This window comes from Pleurodeles waltl, chromosome 1_1 (genome assembly GCF_031143425.1).
Source record: "Pleurodeles waltl isolate 20211129_DDA chromosome 1_1, aPleWal1.hap1.20221129, whole genome shotgun sequence".
In the NCBI taxonomy this organism is placed as follows: Eukaryota; Metazoa; Chordata; class Amphibia; order Caudata; family Salamandridae; genus Pleurodeles; species Pleurodeles waltl.
In genome coordinates, this window is record NC_090436.1 from 899544790 (window position 1) to 899562829 (window position 18040).

The 18040-nt window shown below is 47.1% G+C and overlaps 1 protein-coding gene across 2 annotated transcripts in view; it reads right to left on the reverse strand.

Annotated features, from left to right (window-relative positions):
• VPS13A (vacuolar protein sorting 13 homolog A) overlaps positions 1 to 18040 on the reverse strand; it is a 1844906-nt gene that overhangs the window by 1535866 nt on the left and 291000 nt on the right. For both annotated transcript variants that reach the window (XM_069230089.1, XM_069230094.1), the window contains exon 13: positions 3344 to 3515. In XM_069230089.1, coding sequence (XP_069086190.1) covers positions 3344 to 3515 — 172 coding nt within the window. The remainder of the gene's footprint in view (positions 1 to 3343; positions 3516 to 18040) is intronic.

The following is an 18040-nucleotide window of genomic DNA, read 5'->3' on the forward strand; positions in this document are numbered from 1 at the left end:
TGTGGACCTGATCGTTCTGTGGCAGTTAGGACACCGGCATACTGGAGACTACACCTTTTACTCCCATGCATATAAAACATATGCTTGCATTGATTATTTTCCTGGCATGCAAAGCATCCAAACCCAAATCACAGCAGCTGGACCTTATCCAATCATGCCCCTTGACCCTTACTCTTCAGGTGAACCCTTCATGGGGGACCTATCAAGCTAGGTGGCTGAAAGAAAGTTTGCTTCACCGCCCTGACATGGTGCATCCACATTGCACAGGTAAGTATTGGCTTCCTGGCAGTTAATGACATGGATAGCACTTTCATAGCTAATGTATGGAAGACACTAAAGGTAGTAGTCCGGAAAGAGCTCATCGCCATCTCTACATCGCAAAATAAACTACACAAAGGAAAAAGGGTGGAACGGGAGGGGTGAGGGACTTTCCCAAATTGCAATGCTCCGCTTGCAGCACTCCTATATGGGGAGGATAAATGTGGCAGGCTTTAAGCCAACAAGTTATGAGCTAAATGGCAGGAGGAGAGGGTGAACGCCATCCCTCAGCCAGATGGTAGTGACGTTTTGGAGGATGCAGCCATAGCAGCCGCCTTCAGGGATTTTTATAGTTTGGTCTGTGAGACTCATGCCACACCCCAACAGGGTGACTTCTTTGATCAGCCCATACACATAGATTAAGTAATTTTGGCCATTGCGCAACATAAGCTTCTAAAATCCCCAGGTCCAGAAAGCTGCTCTGCCCTTTTTTTGAAGAACATTCTGCCAGTCACTCGCCCCTATACTCATTAGACTCTTGAATTCACTGCTGGATGCAGGAACTCTTCTACCCTCCATGAACGAGGTCTCTATCACTGATATACCCAAACCTGGGAAATACAAACTTCAGTGTGGCTCGTATCAGCCCATCTGACTTATAAACATGGATGCCAAACCGTTCATCAGCATTCTGGCAGCATGGTTAGGGGCCAATATGCCGGGCCTGGTGGACCCCAATCATTCACACTTTATTCCCCATCGCCAGTGAGGGTGGTAACACTCTGCAAGATAAAGTTAAACGCTTGAAGAGGGAAATAATACTTCTTGCCATCACTCTGAAAAAGCATTCGATCAGTTACATTGGCCATATCTAAAAGTGATGCTGACCAATTGTGGGCACGTGGACAAATGTCGTGCCTGAATCCTTAGAAACTATGGTGAGCCTAGAGCAGCAGAGTGGGTCAATAGAGTGGAATCAACCCCCTTTCCCACTGGTATGGGAATGAGAAAGGGCTGTCCACTGCTGCTACAGTTATTTGCTATTATATGGAGCCAATGGTGCAGAGGGTGCAGAATGACCTGTATATTACTGGTGTGAGGTTTGGGGGAGGGAAGCATACCATTATTCTCAATGCAAATGTTGTTATAGTGGAACTTGAAGACCCCCTGTGGACCCGGCCAGCCTTCATAGATAACCTAGGGCACTTTGGAAAGGCCTCAGGCTTCCACACCATCCTTCAGAAATCGCAGGCTCTCAACCTCTCAGTAACTCCACCTGTACAGGGACAGTTGGTTACCTGATGTCCAGAAATATGGATGAGGTCCTCAGTGTCATACCTTGGTATTCACATAGTAATTGATGGCTACAGATCCCCTACAGAAGTAGCTGAGCCTTGCTTCAGCAGGTCTGTATAGACCTTGCTCAGTGGAAACACTACCATCTCTCATGGCTTAGGAGGGTGGTGGCTCTGAAGAGGAAAATGCTTCAGAGGGCTTTATTCCTGTTCCAGGCCCTTCCTTTGGCGCCCCTGATGGGAATGCTTCAATCTCCACAGGTGGAAATTAACTGCTTTGTTTGAAGGGACCGGGGTTATGTATGAACCACATGCAGATTCACCACCCAGCCCGGGAGGGTGGTCTGGAGGTTCCCAGCCTTTGGCACTAATACCAGGCTGTGCACCTTCGCTTCCTGGTTGAATGTAATCAGTCCCAAAAAATTGGTGTTTTATGGATAGGATAATAGAAAGAGAACATTTCTAGAAAAAAAATCCTTTTTGCGAAGGAAGCAGAAGGTTCTGGGGGCTGTATGCCTCACCTTTTACTAGAGCTACCTTTGGGATATGGGACTGAGTCGCCACTTGGAAGGCCCTGACCTCATTCTACTCACCACTGAAGCCTATCTTAGGAAACACTAAGGCAACCCTGGGTCTTCAATCTACTGTTTGTATGGTCTGGCAGGCGTCGGGCTCTCAATCTATTGGGCACATCTTTGATGCTTAAAGGCCCATTCTCTTTGAGTAACTAAAAACCGACTCTGGGTTGCCAGAGACAGAATGTCTGCGATCCTGCCAACATCACAACTGAGTCAACCATCCGAAAGCTGAGGGTAAGAGAGGTGGACATATGCTACAACACGGTTTGAAAGTGGCTGCTGTCGAAGGACAGGTACCAACACTTTGTCACTTAATTATATACCTTCTTGCTGCAACCTCAAACAGAGGAAAAAATACCCAGGTCAGAAAAGATGTGAACTTGAACTAAGGCGGACCCTAATGCACAAAGAATGGAAGGAGATCTCTCATGGGGCGCGCTGTACCGCAGTCAACTTCACAAGTATTGCAAAAGCCACTAAAATTGCAATGTACTGGTATCTACACAGACTATGCAGTGTGTAGATTGATGGAGGAGTTGTAGGGCTCCTAGGACATTGTCTCACCTCCTGTGGCCCTGTCTAAAACTCACACGCTACTGGGATGCAGTCTTGACTGACACACATTTTGATTCAGAGCTGCCCACCTTCCGGCGGCATGCATTATCCTGGTGCTTCCCAACCCCCTAACATTTCCTCTAAAATCTAGGAGGGAGCTGTACAGTGGTTTGCCACTGGGAACAGTGTTCCAAGCCATTCTCTTGTATTGGGGTTAGCAGAAACCCTTGATGCACACAGCCTGCCTCCTTAAGACATGGTGCATATTGAGTATGGAATGCCTGACTCTTCCAATGACTCACCAGTTAGATGTCGATTGAGAACTGTGGCAACCATACATTATCACTGCTCTCTACCAAATTGTATGAACAGACATGCCCTAGATACCTACGCTTGCTGTGATTGACTGCGCTGAAAGACTGGGCACGTCTGAGCCAGAAAAAAGAAGAGGGACAGGACACAAGAGGGTCACATGACACCCAAACACACTATGTCAGAGTGAGTTTTCTTTTTTTAACTCTCTCTCCAATGCAGCACCCCAGGCAATGAGGTTGGCTGCATTTGGTATTTCTGTGTTATTTTGCCTTGGAATAAAAAAGTAAAATAGATTTGAACCATTAAGTCAAGCAGCATAAAAGTCTGAAAGAAAATACTCACCTCCAACTGTCCTAAATTATCAGCTGCAGGTTTCTTTGTCGTTATCTTGATTTTGTATAGGTCTTTGTATTTCTTTACTTGTTGTCTATGTTTTCGAATGTGCTTCCAAGACCACATATGAAGGTTGGGCTTCACGTTAACTTCAAGAATGCCCTTTATGACATATTTCCACCTAGCATTTGGATAATAAACAAATTAAGCAAAGTATCAGTTAGGTTTAAAACTGCATCCAATCAAGTTAAATGAAATTGCATTCTTGAAATAACCATGTCCGAAAATAATCAGATCAAACTATCCATAACTAAAAAACTAATGTAGCTTAATGTTAAGGATTAAAAAAAAAAATCTGTGATTGTAAAGGGCTACATTTTGGAACAGGGAATGTTGGTAAGAATTTTGCTACCAATGGCTGCTCTTTTACCCCCGGTATGAGTAATGGCATCATGCAATTTTCAGAAATTCATCACATCACTGAAGCACCAACTTTTTTTTATTTATTTTTTTAATTCAAACTAAAGGATATTAATTGGTATATGTGTAACTGCTATAAATACTGCCAGTTACCGATGACCCCTGCAGTCGGATGTACAAATGTGCAATATGCTTCTATTTATACAATACAGGGGCATACTGATATGTGGTGAATAGTGCTAAGAGCAGAAGGGGTCTAACATGCACAATAACGCATCCCATATTAAGAAGGTCTGGGAATGGGGTTAAGCAGACACAGATGACTAAACCTGCTGATTTGCAGTCCACAATTCCCATAATTTTCAGTGCATGCAGGGATCAAGAAAATGGAAAAGCCAAATGCAATGAGCCTCAACCCACAGCTGCCAAATATCATATTTAAGGTGTTTTATCTGCTATCCCATTGTTTAACTCCTGTTGCATGTATACATCCTGAAGCCAGAGTTTCCGGACAACAGTATATAACACGGGACAAGACATGCTATAACATAAACCCACCCAGATTCAGCAACATAACTGACCATGTGTTCAAAACTGCATCTGTAAAGCAATTACCACCATTAGTATGGAACTGTCACTGTTTCTTAATCCTTCATTTCTACCCAAAGTGGTTTTGCAAATTCTTGTCAATCAGCCCATCTAGTTACTGGTGTTAATAAAAGTACACTGTACCACCAGCAGAGTAATATCATCAAATAAAAGATAACATAACAGGTCTTACATTTTATCTAGCCAGCCTAGAGAGATTAAGAAATTTGGTCAATTATTTATTAATAATCGTATAAGAAGAAGAGGTAATCTGATGTCCTAACAGTCCATTCATAGATAGATTGTTTCGTCAATCACATTATGTTATTAGATCGTAAACAATTCTTTCCCATGATGGCCAAAAGTTCGTTCAACATGAGGCATGACAGCAAGTGTAGCCTGGTTCAGAGAGGCCCCTATATGCACAATTTGCAGAGCTACACCCTAGAGTTCCAGCAACACATGTATAAAGCAGTATTGTTCGGACATTGATGCCAGACCCAACATATGGTAAGGCTGTTCAAAAAGTTTGGATATGGTTTAAATTGCTGCTGAATGAACATGCTGCTAGAATATAAGCCCGGGTGTAATCATAGTGTCTTTTATTAGAGCTTGGATATTGTGCAAAAGTTCCTATAATTTCTCACCCTACAGCATGCACCAAACAGGCCTTGGGGATTATTTTTAAGGGCCAAGTAAATCTCTGAAGATGCTTACCACATGGACAAGAGAATAATTTAAAAGATCCCTCACTCGTGATGATGCTCAAATGTTTTCAGGGAGAAACAGGTACAGACTGCTTGGGCCAACTGCATAAGGCAAACAAAATAGTTCACCCCCTGATTTTATGAACACCATAATTATGAAAGATGGGCTACACTTCCAGAAGGATGCATTATTCTTAGTCACCTTAGAACTACACCAGCATTACAGTGGTATCACTCTTCATTACTAGCTGTGAATCTCTTGTAAGGCGCATAGGCTAACTCAGAGGTGCATTAGTATCTGCCTCCCAAGCAGTTATGTATAAAAGAGCGAAACAAGTTTTATACTGGACCCTTTCTTGTTAAAAATATAATAGTGTTACAGTTAAACTTATCATGCTTCTCACTACAACTATACATCAAGTCATCCATGTCTCACCGAATAAGTATAAGCCAGATGGGGAAGGTGCATGAATATCCCACAAACATTCACCTGTGTTGAAAGACTGGCATGCTCTCTTTGTTTGTGAGATTTCCTCTAGCTTAAGCTATTCTGTGTGGCTCAAGCTCATAGGTGTGACCCAGTAAGCATTTCTCAGCTTGCCTTTGAAACTTCTGGACATAATTTTCAGATTTCTGCTCTTCAGTGTTTAGACTAGATGACCCAAACATGTCACCCATATTCTTGTCTTGAGGTGCTAGGATTCATGAGTTCCAACATGTGCATCACAGTTCTTTCTTCAGTAAATGACAGAAGCTCAAGATGCAAGTAAGATTAATTAGTAAGTAAACTGGGGATTCCGTTCATGTGCTTCTCGCGCCTTTCGCATTTGAAGATTGTGTTTGGTAGTAGTGCGCCAACAATATATTTTTACCTAGAGTTAAAGCGATACAGAATTGGCAATGTTACGCTATATTCACTGTCAGTTTGCCAGTAATCTAGGTGCTATGTATGCTTATTTCCATTCCTAACAGTGTTAAATTTACAGCATTCTTAGGTTTCATATCAAGACATCACAAAGTGCATATAGGCAAACGGAATTACAAAACTTTCCACCATGAGTGCCTACAATATTTCGGTATAATGCTTTGTTAATATTACTTCAGTAGAAGCATTAACAAATGTTACTTATTTTTGCTAACACCTTATCTGGTAGAGACTGCCTAGCTGCAGATTCAATACCATAGAATTATCTCACATGTCAGACTGGATCTAGAAATTCTTGAGCTGTGCCCCTAGATGCTGGGAGGTGGTATTTTTCAACTCCACGCCGACGACACCATCCATGCCAGAACTGACGTGTATGTTGCCTATATAAGCGCACCACCGCACTGACAAACAAGTTAATTACCTTCGGCAACAGCTTATCTGGTAGACACAATATCTAGCTGCAGATTTCCTACCTTTGAATTTCCCCCCAGACTGGATCTGGAGGTTTTTCTTGAGCAGCAACCTTACGCTCCGTTAGATGGCACTAATCGGCTCTGTGCCCATCGCCATCTGCAGCAGATATGAAGTTGCGGTTTCTATACAGGCACCACCCCCGTACACTGACGTCAGTTTCATTTCACAACTTTCCACACTAGAACCGCACAGCCATGAAGAACACTGAATTCTGGTGTGTCAAAGGTAAGTAACTTGTTCATCTGATAAAGATGTCTAGTTGCAGATTCCTTACCTTTGAATAAATGCCCAAGCAATAACCCCCTGGAGCTGGTGAGGGGAAGTGACTGCAACTCAAGATCATACTAGAAAGTCCTGCAGGACCAAATGGGCAAAGTATCTGTCCCTACAGACCTGACAGTCCAGGCAGTAGCGTTTCATAAACGTGTGTAGGGATGCCCAAGTGGCTGCCTGACAGATATCAAAGATTGGAACTCCACGTGCTAACGCTGTGGTCGCAGCTGTAGCTCTAGTAGAATTAGGACGCAACCCCACTGGAGGGTGCTTTTTGGCAAGTGCGTGGCAGATTTTAATGCAAAGAACAACTCATCTGGAAATGGTTCACTTCTGCACTGCTTTACAGTTCTCCGCACCCACATAGCCCACAAAGAGTTGATCATCCGCCCAGAACTCTTTTGTATGTTCAAGATAGAACGCCAACGCTCTTGTTGGGTTCTGACGGTAAAGTCTCTCTTCTTCCTTTGAGGGATGTGGGGGTGAGGGATTGGCCAACATGAAAGCAGGTGACCACTTTTGGCAGAGAAGAAGCCCCAGTATAAAGCACCACTTTTTCAGGATAGATGGAAAGGTAGGGCGGCTTGGATGACAATATTTGCAGCTCACCCTGCGGGCAGATGAAACGGACACAAGCAAGGTTGTTTTCAAAGTGAGATGCCTTAGAGGACTATTATGGAGAATCTCGAAAGGAGGGCACATTAGAAATGTCAAAACCAAACTCAAACCCCATTGGGGATTAAAGAATGGGGATGGAGGAAAAAGGTGTGTAAGACCATTGAGGAATCTATGTACAAATGGGTATTTAAACAAAAAAGGTTTATCAAGCAACTTCAAAAAGGCAGAAATAGCAGACAGATAACCTTTCACTGTGCCCATAGCAGCACATTGCTGGGCCATGGAAAGGATAAACAACAGGACCTCAGAAAGAGGGGCAGAAAGAAGTCAACAAACCTGTCTGTGCACCATGCCACAAATTTATGCCGACAGGTGTATACAGTCTTGGTGGAGGGATGCCTGTATGTCAAGATAACATTACAGACTTCGGGAGGAAGGTCAAAAGCTGTCAACTGTCGCCGCTTAATCATCATGTAAGAAAGTGAAGAGTGGACAGGTTCGGTGCAGAACCCTTCCCTGCTGCTGTGACAGAAGAGCCTCGATGGATATGCTCAGCAGCTCAGGATATCAGACTCGCCGTGCCCAGTCCAGAGCCACAAGGATTAAGTGGGCCTGGTTATTTCTGATCTTCTTGAAAATTCTGGCCATAAGTGGTATGAATGGAAAGGCGTACAGGTGACCTGAGTTCAACTCGAGATGAAAAGCGGCGCAATTGCCGCCTTGGAAACTCCAATGCACAAAACTGCTGACACTGTGCGTTCTCTGCGGAGGCAAACCAATCTAACCAAGGCCCTCCCCACTGCTGAAAGAGACCTTGTCCCACCTCTGGATGTAGACACTGGTCATGATCTGCTAGACATTTTCAAATAAGTTCATCTGCTATGGCGTTAACAGATCCTGCTAAATGTTGAATAACCAGGGATATGCCCTGCTGTTCCAGCCATGTCCAGAGGCGCAGAGCCTCTTGACAAAGTGTCCATGACCCCATCCCACTCTGCTTGTTGCAGTACCACATGGCAGTGGTGTTGTCTGAACACCTGCACCATCTTCCCCTTGATAGAGGGAAGAAATTCCTTCAAAGCTAGGTGCATCACACAGTGCTCCAACAGGTTTACATGGAGTCTGGATTCCACCAGAGACAAGGTGCCTCTGGTCTCCACCTTTCCCAAATGGCCACCCCATCCCAGGACTGACTATAGGAAAACACCCTTTTTGACATTGTTAGCCCCACTTTTTAGCTTTTTTATTAAGAGGCTTTAACTGCTAGTGCACTGGGTCACTGCTAACCAGGTCCCAAGTGCCAGATCTATTTTCCCAAAAATACACAGTTGTTTTGCACAGTTGGCACACACTTTAGCACCCACTGTAAGTCTCTAGTAAATAATACCGCTGGTATCTAGAGCCTGGGGTACTAATGAAGGTCCCTGAGAGCTACAGCACCAGTTGTGCTACCTCCAGGGACCACTCACCAAACCCACACAGTGCTGCTACTGCAGACTGCCTGTGTTGGTGCAGACTAAATAGAAAACACAACCTATTACACATCCTTATGTGTCAGATTCCCTATCAGTGCATTTGCCAGGTGGAAGTCACCCTTAAGGCAGGGTGCATCAGGACTAATGTGAGGGCATATATGCAGGAGCAGATATGTCCCTGCTATGTAGTAAGTGAACAGGGAAGCCATTTTAATGCATGTTGTGGACACTGGTCATTACTAGTTCCCCAGCAACATGATGACTTCTCTGAACTCTGGTTTTTTTTAATCAAACATCTCAGAATAATAAACCCTCACTAAATCTAGTGATTTATTTATTAATAAATGTATTCAGAGGGCACCTTGGAGGTGCCCCCTGAAAACCTACCAGCTACTAGTGTGCTTATGGACTGGTCCTGACCACGTCAGCCACCACAGGTGTGTTTCTGGCCCCCCCAGGGTGAGAGCCAGCGCTCTTGAGGGACTGAGACAAAAGCCTGTACTGGGTGGAGGTGTGACCACCTCACCCAGGCAGGATGGACAATCTGGAGAGATTAGTCCCCTTTGTAATGCGACCCAGGTCTCTCTATATGGTGGAGATAACCGACCCCCCTGTAAAGACCCCGCTTTTGGTGGGAGAACAGGTAGGAAAATTAGGCAGATTAGGATATGCACCCGCTTCATGCCGTTTCCGATGGATGAGAGGAAGTGTACACCCCTTTTTAAATCCCTCCATCTTGTTTGGAAGGAATTAGGCCACTGGGTTTAGGATTATGCTTACTTCCTAGCAGAAGTGGTCATAGGAAGGGTGCAGTCACCTTAAAGGAGGGCAGCCTATTGGCTACCACCGAGCACTCCTTTTTAAGGCCCTAAATTGAGTATTAAATGGCACCCCTAAACCCTAGAACAAACATCCTGACTACTTATGAAGCAAAGGACAAAGAAGAGTTGCCCCTGCAGAAGAGGTAAAGAAGCAGCTGACTTTAAACCAGACCCTCCAGCCTGCCTGCTGACCTTGATGGACTCCGCCCAAGATGTCTCGTCCTGCAGCGGAGCTTCCAAGAAACCCAGGAGGACTGCCTGCCTTCTACAAAGACAGACTCCCATGAACAGCAGAACTGCTCTGCAACAAAGTTTCAAGAAAGGACTCTGCGGCCCCTGGAACAGCAGAACCCAACACCCAAAGTGACCTCTGGACCAACGACCCAAGGTGAAGCCAATCAACAGTGTCAACGCGGTTCACCAGCCGCCCAGAGACCGAGTCCAGTATGGTCTCACCCATCTTGGACTCACCTGAGACACCTAAAACCTCCTCATGCAGGCCCCCTCTCTCACAGGCTGGTGGTGAGAGAAAACCCTACAGCTCCAGCAACCACTGCACCAGCCACCCCTGACCACATAATAGTTGCGTCACTGGTGACAACGACGTTCCACGAGCTTGAGTCCAACCCTGCCGGACTCCCCGACAATGGCTGCAGCCTCAACACACCGGACCGCCTGACCACGAGAGCTCCTGGATGTAAAATCCTGATACCTGAAGACATGCCTGCATCTGTTGCCCCTGGGTAGAGGAGAAGAGGACCAAAGGTGCACCTACACCCCCAAGCACCCCATGTCTACCACCACACACCTACATGATGCCCCTGACTGGCTTTCTGCCGAGAGCCTGCAGCCTGCTTGTCACAAGGTCCAACTCCCATTGAGAACAAATGAGTACCCGACGTGAACTGTTGCTGTGGTTCTGATCAGTGCCAGTACTTACCTTTATTCACTGAGCTCAACCTCGTAAGTCATTGTTAAACCTCCTGTGTTTGCTGAACATTGTTTTTCCTCCATAGGATGACATTGAGAGAACTGAGAACTGTGAAAACTGTAATAAGTGTTGATTTTTTTGAAACTGCAAATTATTTATGCTTAAAAGTCTACTTACCCGATTACAAAGTTCTTGGGTTTCAAACATATACACAAAACATTATTATTTTTCTAAATTGGTCTCAGATTCATTCTTTAAAGTGTCTCATTTATCGCCTCGGCCAATACAACAAATGCTTAGTACTACACTCAGATATGCCTAACTGCTCACCCACACTACCACAAAATGGAGCATTAGTCCTATCTATGTTTGCCTCTGCAAAACCAATTGGGGATCCACTGGACTGTCTCTACAGTGTACATCGTTTTAGTGCACTATATAGAGAACCATCTTCCTACGGTGACAAATCTCTCAGTACAGTCACATCCGGTTGGTGGAAGGGGCCACAGCAATGCCCATATATATCATGTGGCATGTGTCACCAGCAGGATGCAGGAGGCAATGAGTCCCAACAACCTCAGAATCATTCTAACCAAAATCTAGGTCAGAGGCTGAAACATCGGTATCGTAGCCTGAATATCCTGTACTTGGCGCACTGGAGGATAAGCCTGAAATTGCACTGTGTCCAGAACAGCTCGGATGAAAGGGAATATCTGACAGGAAGTCAGGAATGACTTGGGCACATTTATAGTGAACCCCAGCGAATGCAGGTGATCCTCCCTAGTCTGGAGTTGAGAGACAACAGCCTGAGACGAGCCCACTTTAAACAGCTATCGTCGAGATAGGGGAAATCTGAAACCCCTTGTAGGAAAGTGCCCTTGTTGTCATGGTTACCCCCCTTACTTTTTGCCTGATACTGATGCCAACTTTGATAGTGTGTGCTGGGATCCTGCTAACCAGGCCCCAGCACCAGTTCTTTACCAAAACCTGTACCATTGTTAGAACCCCTGGACGCTGTGCACACTATATCTCATTTTGATATAGTATATATGGAGCCAGATTCCTACACCCCTATTCTCTACAGATGAGCTGCGATGACTGCCATCACCTTGGTAAACACCTGAGGGGCGCTGGTAAGGCCAAACAGAAGTACGGTGACCTGAATGTGCTTGTGGCGCACCGTGAACCACAAGTACTGTCTATGAGTAGGCAGGACAGGAATATGGAAATAAGTTTCCTGCAAGTCCAATGCTACCGTCCAGTCTCCTGGGTCCAGGGCAGATAGAACCTGAGCCAGAGTAAGCAGTTAAACTTCTTTTTGGGGAACAGATTGAGGGACTGAATGTCTAGGGGGGGGGGGGGGGGGGTGGGGGGGGGTGCTGGCTTGCCTTTTAGGTACCAGAATGTAGCGGGTTTTGCAACCACAACCTACTTCTCGCACTGGAACCCCCCTTCTGTGGCTCCCTTGGAAAAGAGAGCCATAACTTTCTTGCGGAGAAGAAATAAGTTTCAATCATAGGATGATGGCATGGGTAGAGGGATAGTAACGAAGGGAAGGAAGTAGCCCCTTCAGACTACTTGCCAAACACACCTGTCTGACGTAATGGGTTGCTACCGGAGAAGTTGATGACAGATCGGTTTTCCAACTGCCCCTAGGTGGGAAGTCAGACTAGGACTAGGCAGCGGGGAGGTAGTTCTGGGGGGGAATTAGCATACTGGCTTCACATAGGGCTGTACGTCAGTCCATAGGGTCTTGGAGCTGGTATTTTAAAGGGTCTAGCCATCCCTCCCATTCCTCTCTGAATCCATAAGAAAGTGGCTCAGAATCCAACATAGGAGCCAAGGCACCTACCAGCGTCTGAGTCGTACAACGTCTGTGGAGGCGGTGTACGGTCCTCCACAGACCGTACACCGAGTCCGGTGTACGGTCTGTGGAGGACTGTATTCACCGGCCTCTGAAAAGTGGCAGGTGCATTCATCAAACCAAAGGGCATAACAGTAAATTGTTTAAAGCCCTCCAGTGGTTGAGAATGCAGTTTTTGGTTTTGTATCCTGCCAATATCCTGCAGTCAAGTTAAAGGTGCTTAGATACTTGGCAGGTGCCAGTGTATCTATGAGCTCATCTGCCCTAGGAATAGGGTGAGTATCAGTCTTTGTAACTGTGTTGAGCCTTCTGTAATCAACACAGAATCCAATCTGCCTTTTCCTATTCTGGGAGTGAGGTTTTGGTACCAGCAGCACTGGGCTAGCCCAGGGGCTATCGGAGTGCTCAATCACTCCTAGGTCTAGCATCTTCTTCTGCACTTCTGCGTTGATGCAGTCCCTAACATGATCAGGTTGTCCGTAAATTTTACTTTTAACAGGCATACTTGTCCCCTATATCAATGGTGTGTTCACACCATGTAGTCTGCCCATGTATCAAGGAAAACAGTTCAGAGACCTTGCCTAGGAGGTTCATGCAGTCCTTTTTCTGAGACTCATAAAGGCAGTCAGCTGCAGTGGCGGAGAAGAGGTCAGGGAGTGTGTCACTCTTCTTCCTGTCCCTCATCATTTGCCACGAGCAGGGTCATGTCAGCCCTGTCTTAGAAGGGCTTAAGACGGTTCACATGAAGCACCCTGAGGGGGCTTCTAGGAGTGCCAACGTCAACCAATTATGTGACCTCACCCTTCTTCTCCACTATAGTATGGGGACTACTTCCCTTATCTTGGAGTGCCGTGTCAGCCACAGGCTCCAAAACCCACACTTTTTGTCCTGGCTGGTACACAGTTAGGACAGCCTTCTGGTCATGCCACTGCTTTTGCAGTTCTTGGTTGGCCTGAAGGTTTTTAGTGGACTTTTTCCATATACTCAGCCATCCTAGATCTGAGGCCAAGTACATAATTCACAATGTCTTGTTTAGGGGGCTTGAGAGGTTGCTCTCAGCCCTCCCTTATAAGTGCAAGTGGACCCATAACAGGGTGTCCAAACAGAAGTTCAAAAGCACTGTACCCCACTCCCTTTTGAGGAACCTAGGTGTAGGCAAACAGGAGGCATGGCGGTAGCACATCCCATCTCCTCCTGAGTTTTTCAGAGAGTCCCATAATCATGCCTTTGAGAGTTTTATTAAATCTCTCAACCAAACCATTGGTTGAGAATTTAATTAAATCTGGTTTGGGGATGGTAAGGGGTGGTGAACGTCTAATTTACACCACATTCCTTCCATATGGCTTTAAGGTATGTAGACATGAAGTCTGTACCTCTGTCTGATACCAACTCTTTTGGGAAGCCCACCCTGGAGAAGATTCCCAGGAGGGCCTTTGCCACTTCAGGAGCTGTAGTGGTCCTTCGAGGTAGAGCCCTGGATACCTGGTGGCATGGTATACCTCCACCAGTATAAATCTGATTCCAGAGGCAGTGGGCGGGTCTAGAGGGGCAACAATATCCACCCCAACTCTCTCAAAGGGAATCCCAACCACTGATTAAGGGGGCCTTTGGGGTGCCACCTGTCTTGCCACTGGCTTGGCAGGTAACACAGAAGTGACAAAACTCCTTTGTATCTTCAGACATATGGGGCCAGTGAAAGTCTGGAACAAGTCTGTCCCAAGTCTTGCTTTGCCCCAGGTGACCTGCTAGGGGTTTGTCATGTGCAAGGGTCAACAAAGTCTATACTGCAGAGGTACTTTGAACCTCCTGGTGGCACCAGGTTTGGGTTCCCTTGGCTCAGAGTATAGGAGGTTGTCTTCCCAATACACCTTGTGGGTGCCCCTGACATCTTGTGCTTCCTGAAGGACAGCTTGCTGTCTTAGCCCTTCCTGTGTGGGACAGGTTTGCTGTGCCCTAAGGAACTCCTCCCTGGCAGCCCCCACTGCACCTTCAAGTTCAGCTGTGTCAGCTTTCAACTCTTGAAGTGTAGGTTCTACCAAGGGAGTGGATTCCTTCTCCTCAAAGGGGGACTCCTCACTGGAGGGTGGGGTTGAGGGCAACATTTTGCCCTTTCTACCCGTGGCTTTGGGAACCACTTGGGCCATTGTTCCAGGCTCCAAGATTCCTTTTTCTGTTTTTTACTTTTTGGCCTGAGCCCTAGTTAAAGCAAAACTATGCCCTGGGATGCCCAGCATTATTGCATGGGCCTCCATCTCCACTTCAGCCGGAGCTGAAGTCTCCAAGTCATTCCCCAAGAGACACTCAACAAGTAGATCTGTGGACACTACAACCTTCTTTGGGCCGGTCCCTAGTCTTACTAACCCTCTGAGCTAGCCCTCAGGGTACAAAGGTGGCCTACAAACATGGTCACCTTTGGCACTAAGAGTAATGCTCCCAGTTAAAATGGGGGGTTTACTAGAGACCGTGTGATCATCTGAGGGACCCTCCTGACCCTCCTCAGTATTCAGATCCTCTCTTTCTAACACTGGAGGGCTACAGTCTACATCCCCCACCCTCTCTTCCTGGCTACCAGCTTGATCCTAGTCATCATAGAGGATAGGTCCTAGGAGCAGATGCTTATTAGGGTTCCTCCATTTCTTCAGTTTCCTACTCTTAAACACTTCCCTCAGTTCCTGAAAGGTGAGGTTCTCATAGTGAGAGCCCATGGGCTGAGATGTGCTGGGTACTGAGAATATGTTAGAGTGGTGTAGGGTGTGGCTAACCTCCCTAACTTCTAGTCTCTCTTAGAGAAGTTTGAAGTAAGGGCTATGCCTAGACTCCTCTCTTACCCAAACCCTAGAAACTATGTCCTGAAAATAGGTGTATATCCCTAGCTAGTCATTGGTTTTTCCTGTGGAAAGTACCAAGTGGAAGAGTGGTAAGGCAGTTGCAAGTGCTTACCCCACCGCTGCACCACCAATGCAGGAAACTGGCCTGGTGTGTGGCGAGTACCCAAGGTACTTCCACCTCATGCCAGGTCCAGGTATCCTCTATTAGTGAAGTGTAGGCAGTGTCTAGAAGCCAGGCTCTCTAGAGGTAGCTGTGGATGAGCAGCAAAGGCTTATCTAAGAGACATGCAAAGTTCATGCAATACCACTGTAGTCACACAGCACTCACACACATGAAAGAAAACACTCTCTTGTACAAAAACAAAGGTACTTTATTTTTGGAATAAATCACCACAAAATACTAGAAGGGTAACCCACCAATAGGAGATAAGTAATACACTAAAAATATACACTAGTAATCAGAAACAGGCAAAGAGAAGGTTAGAAAACATTGCAAACAACAGTAACCAATGGGGGCGGAGTCAAGATGGCGGCCGGTGCGGACGCTTGAATCGGAGCTCTGCAGAGGCCCCGGGGTTTATATCCTGCTGCGGCACTGGACGCGGAACAAAACGCACGGTGCGTCTAGCGCAGTCCCAGGGGAGACCTGGGCACCTCGGGGACAAACGGCTGCACCCAGTGCCACGGAGATAAAGCAGTTGTTGAGGCCTGGAGAGCCTCGAGGGCTGGGCCCTCTCCGGGACCACGGATAGGCGAACGGAGTGTCCGTTTGGGAGCAACCGCTTCTGGCAGTGAGTGCCGGATTGCAGCCGGGCCTGCAGTGGTGAGGTGGGCACTCACCTGGGGGCTTGGGGACGCTGGCGGGGCTAGCGGGATCGGCGTGGAGCCAGGCAGCCGCGAATTGAGATCGGCGGCTCCCGTCCCGAGTTGCGCACACGCTGGCGGCGGGGTGCCACCTGCTGACGTACCTGTGTGATGGTTGCGGAAAGTGGCAACGGAGAACTTTGGAGCACTTTATTGCGGCGATCCCGGGTCACCGTACTAGCACCAGGTGAACTGTACTGGAGGGCCCCCCTATGGCACTTGTTGTCTGGCACCACGCACTGGCAGTGAATCCCTGGCATGCACTGGGGCAGAGGGTCTTGTGGCAGGCCCCCTACCTACCAGAAACTTGAATTATACTCTCACAAACGTGGCCCCTAACATAATCAGGTCTCTCTACAACGGGCCTCAACCTACAGACGAGAGAGAACTGAGGTCTGGCCTCGTGGTGTGATACCCTAGTCACAGCCCTCTACAGCCTTGCAGGCGCTCCTGGCCATCCCCTGTTACTTTGGTGGTGAGGTATTGATTCCTGGAGCGCTGCAATGATGGGTAAAGTTAAGGGCTCCAAAAACGCTGGACATGAACCAGACTAACCCCTAAGAGATGGAGGCACACTGGAAACCCTAGCGCAATTAGACACTACGCTTAAATCGCATTCTGCTCAGTCTGACAGAGTACTCCAAGCCATTCTAGATACAAAAACATCGCTCGAAGCTCGGATCGACGCAACAGCCATAGAGGTCAACTTACTCAGAGTGGATCACCACAACTTGGTGGAACGAGTGGAGGGAACTGAGTCTTCGCTTGATACCCTTCGCCCTACGGTAAAAGACCTACAGACCCAGATGACGCAGGTGAGGCTGGAGATGTCTGCTCTTCACTGGCGGGCAGAGGATGCTGAGGGGAGATCTTGCTGCAACAACATTAGACTGGTGGGATTTTCTGAATGGGTGGAGGGGCCTAATGTGGAACTCTTTGTGGAACAATGGTTGATTGATACTGTTTGGAGCAGCAACCCCTCAAAGTTATTTTCCGTTGAAAGGGCCCACAGCGTGCCCGGCAGGCCACCGCGCCGGGGTGCACCTCCACGACCTATATTCCCCCGTCTCCTTAATTTTAGGGTCCGGGATTCAATTCTGCAACTCCCCCGCTCTCATGGCCCATGGCGTCACGACAATGCAGAGATCTCAGCCTACCTGGACTTCACCGCTGATGTACAGAAACAGCATAATTCCTTTGTTAAAGTGAAACAACGTTTACGAGAACTGAACTATAAATATGCGTTGTTATTCCCTGCAAAACTCCGGGTGATTGACGGAGAGGCAACACAAATGTTTAACTTTCCAGAAGGCGTGTGGACCTGGTTACACCCCAAGGGACTAAAGCACCCATCTCAGGCATCCAGAGAAGAGGCCATAGGGCTGACTCTGCTTGGGACAAGACGCAAATGAAAGTCCAGCAGAATGAGGCCATCTATATCCCAGGTGGCTAAGGAGCGACAGAAGGCAATAAAAGAGGCATTGCAGCGGTCTAATAACTCCTTTTTTGCTCTGGCTAACAATCCACCAGTTTCTTCTGATACAGACACAGGAACCCCGCCGCCCTCCCGGAGATCGCTTGAAGAAGAAGGCCCGACATTGAATCCGCGCACGACAGACGACCTTTGATAGAACTGACATCCCCTGAACTAATGAAGTTGATGCAGGATGAAGATACCTGCGGAACTTGGTCTTACATCGCCTAGGTTTCACGGCCTCATCGGGTCCTGGGTTTGGCCATGTTATGTTTCCCCGGGGCCTACAACGTGGGCATCCGCTTCACTCACAGTTTGCATCACCCTTCCCCTCCCCTTCCCCCTTCCCCCTCCCCTCCTCAGGGAGCAGTAGGCCCAGTGCCTTGACTGAAGGGACGCATGTATATTGCAGTTTTGCATGCACTGTTTTGAATGTTTACG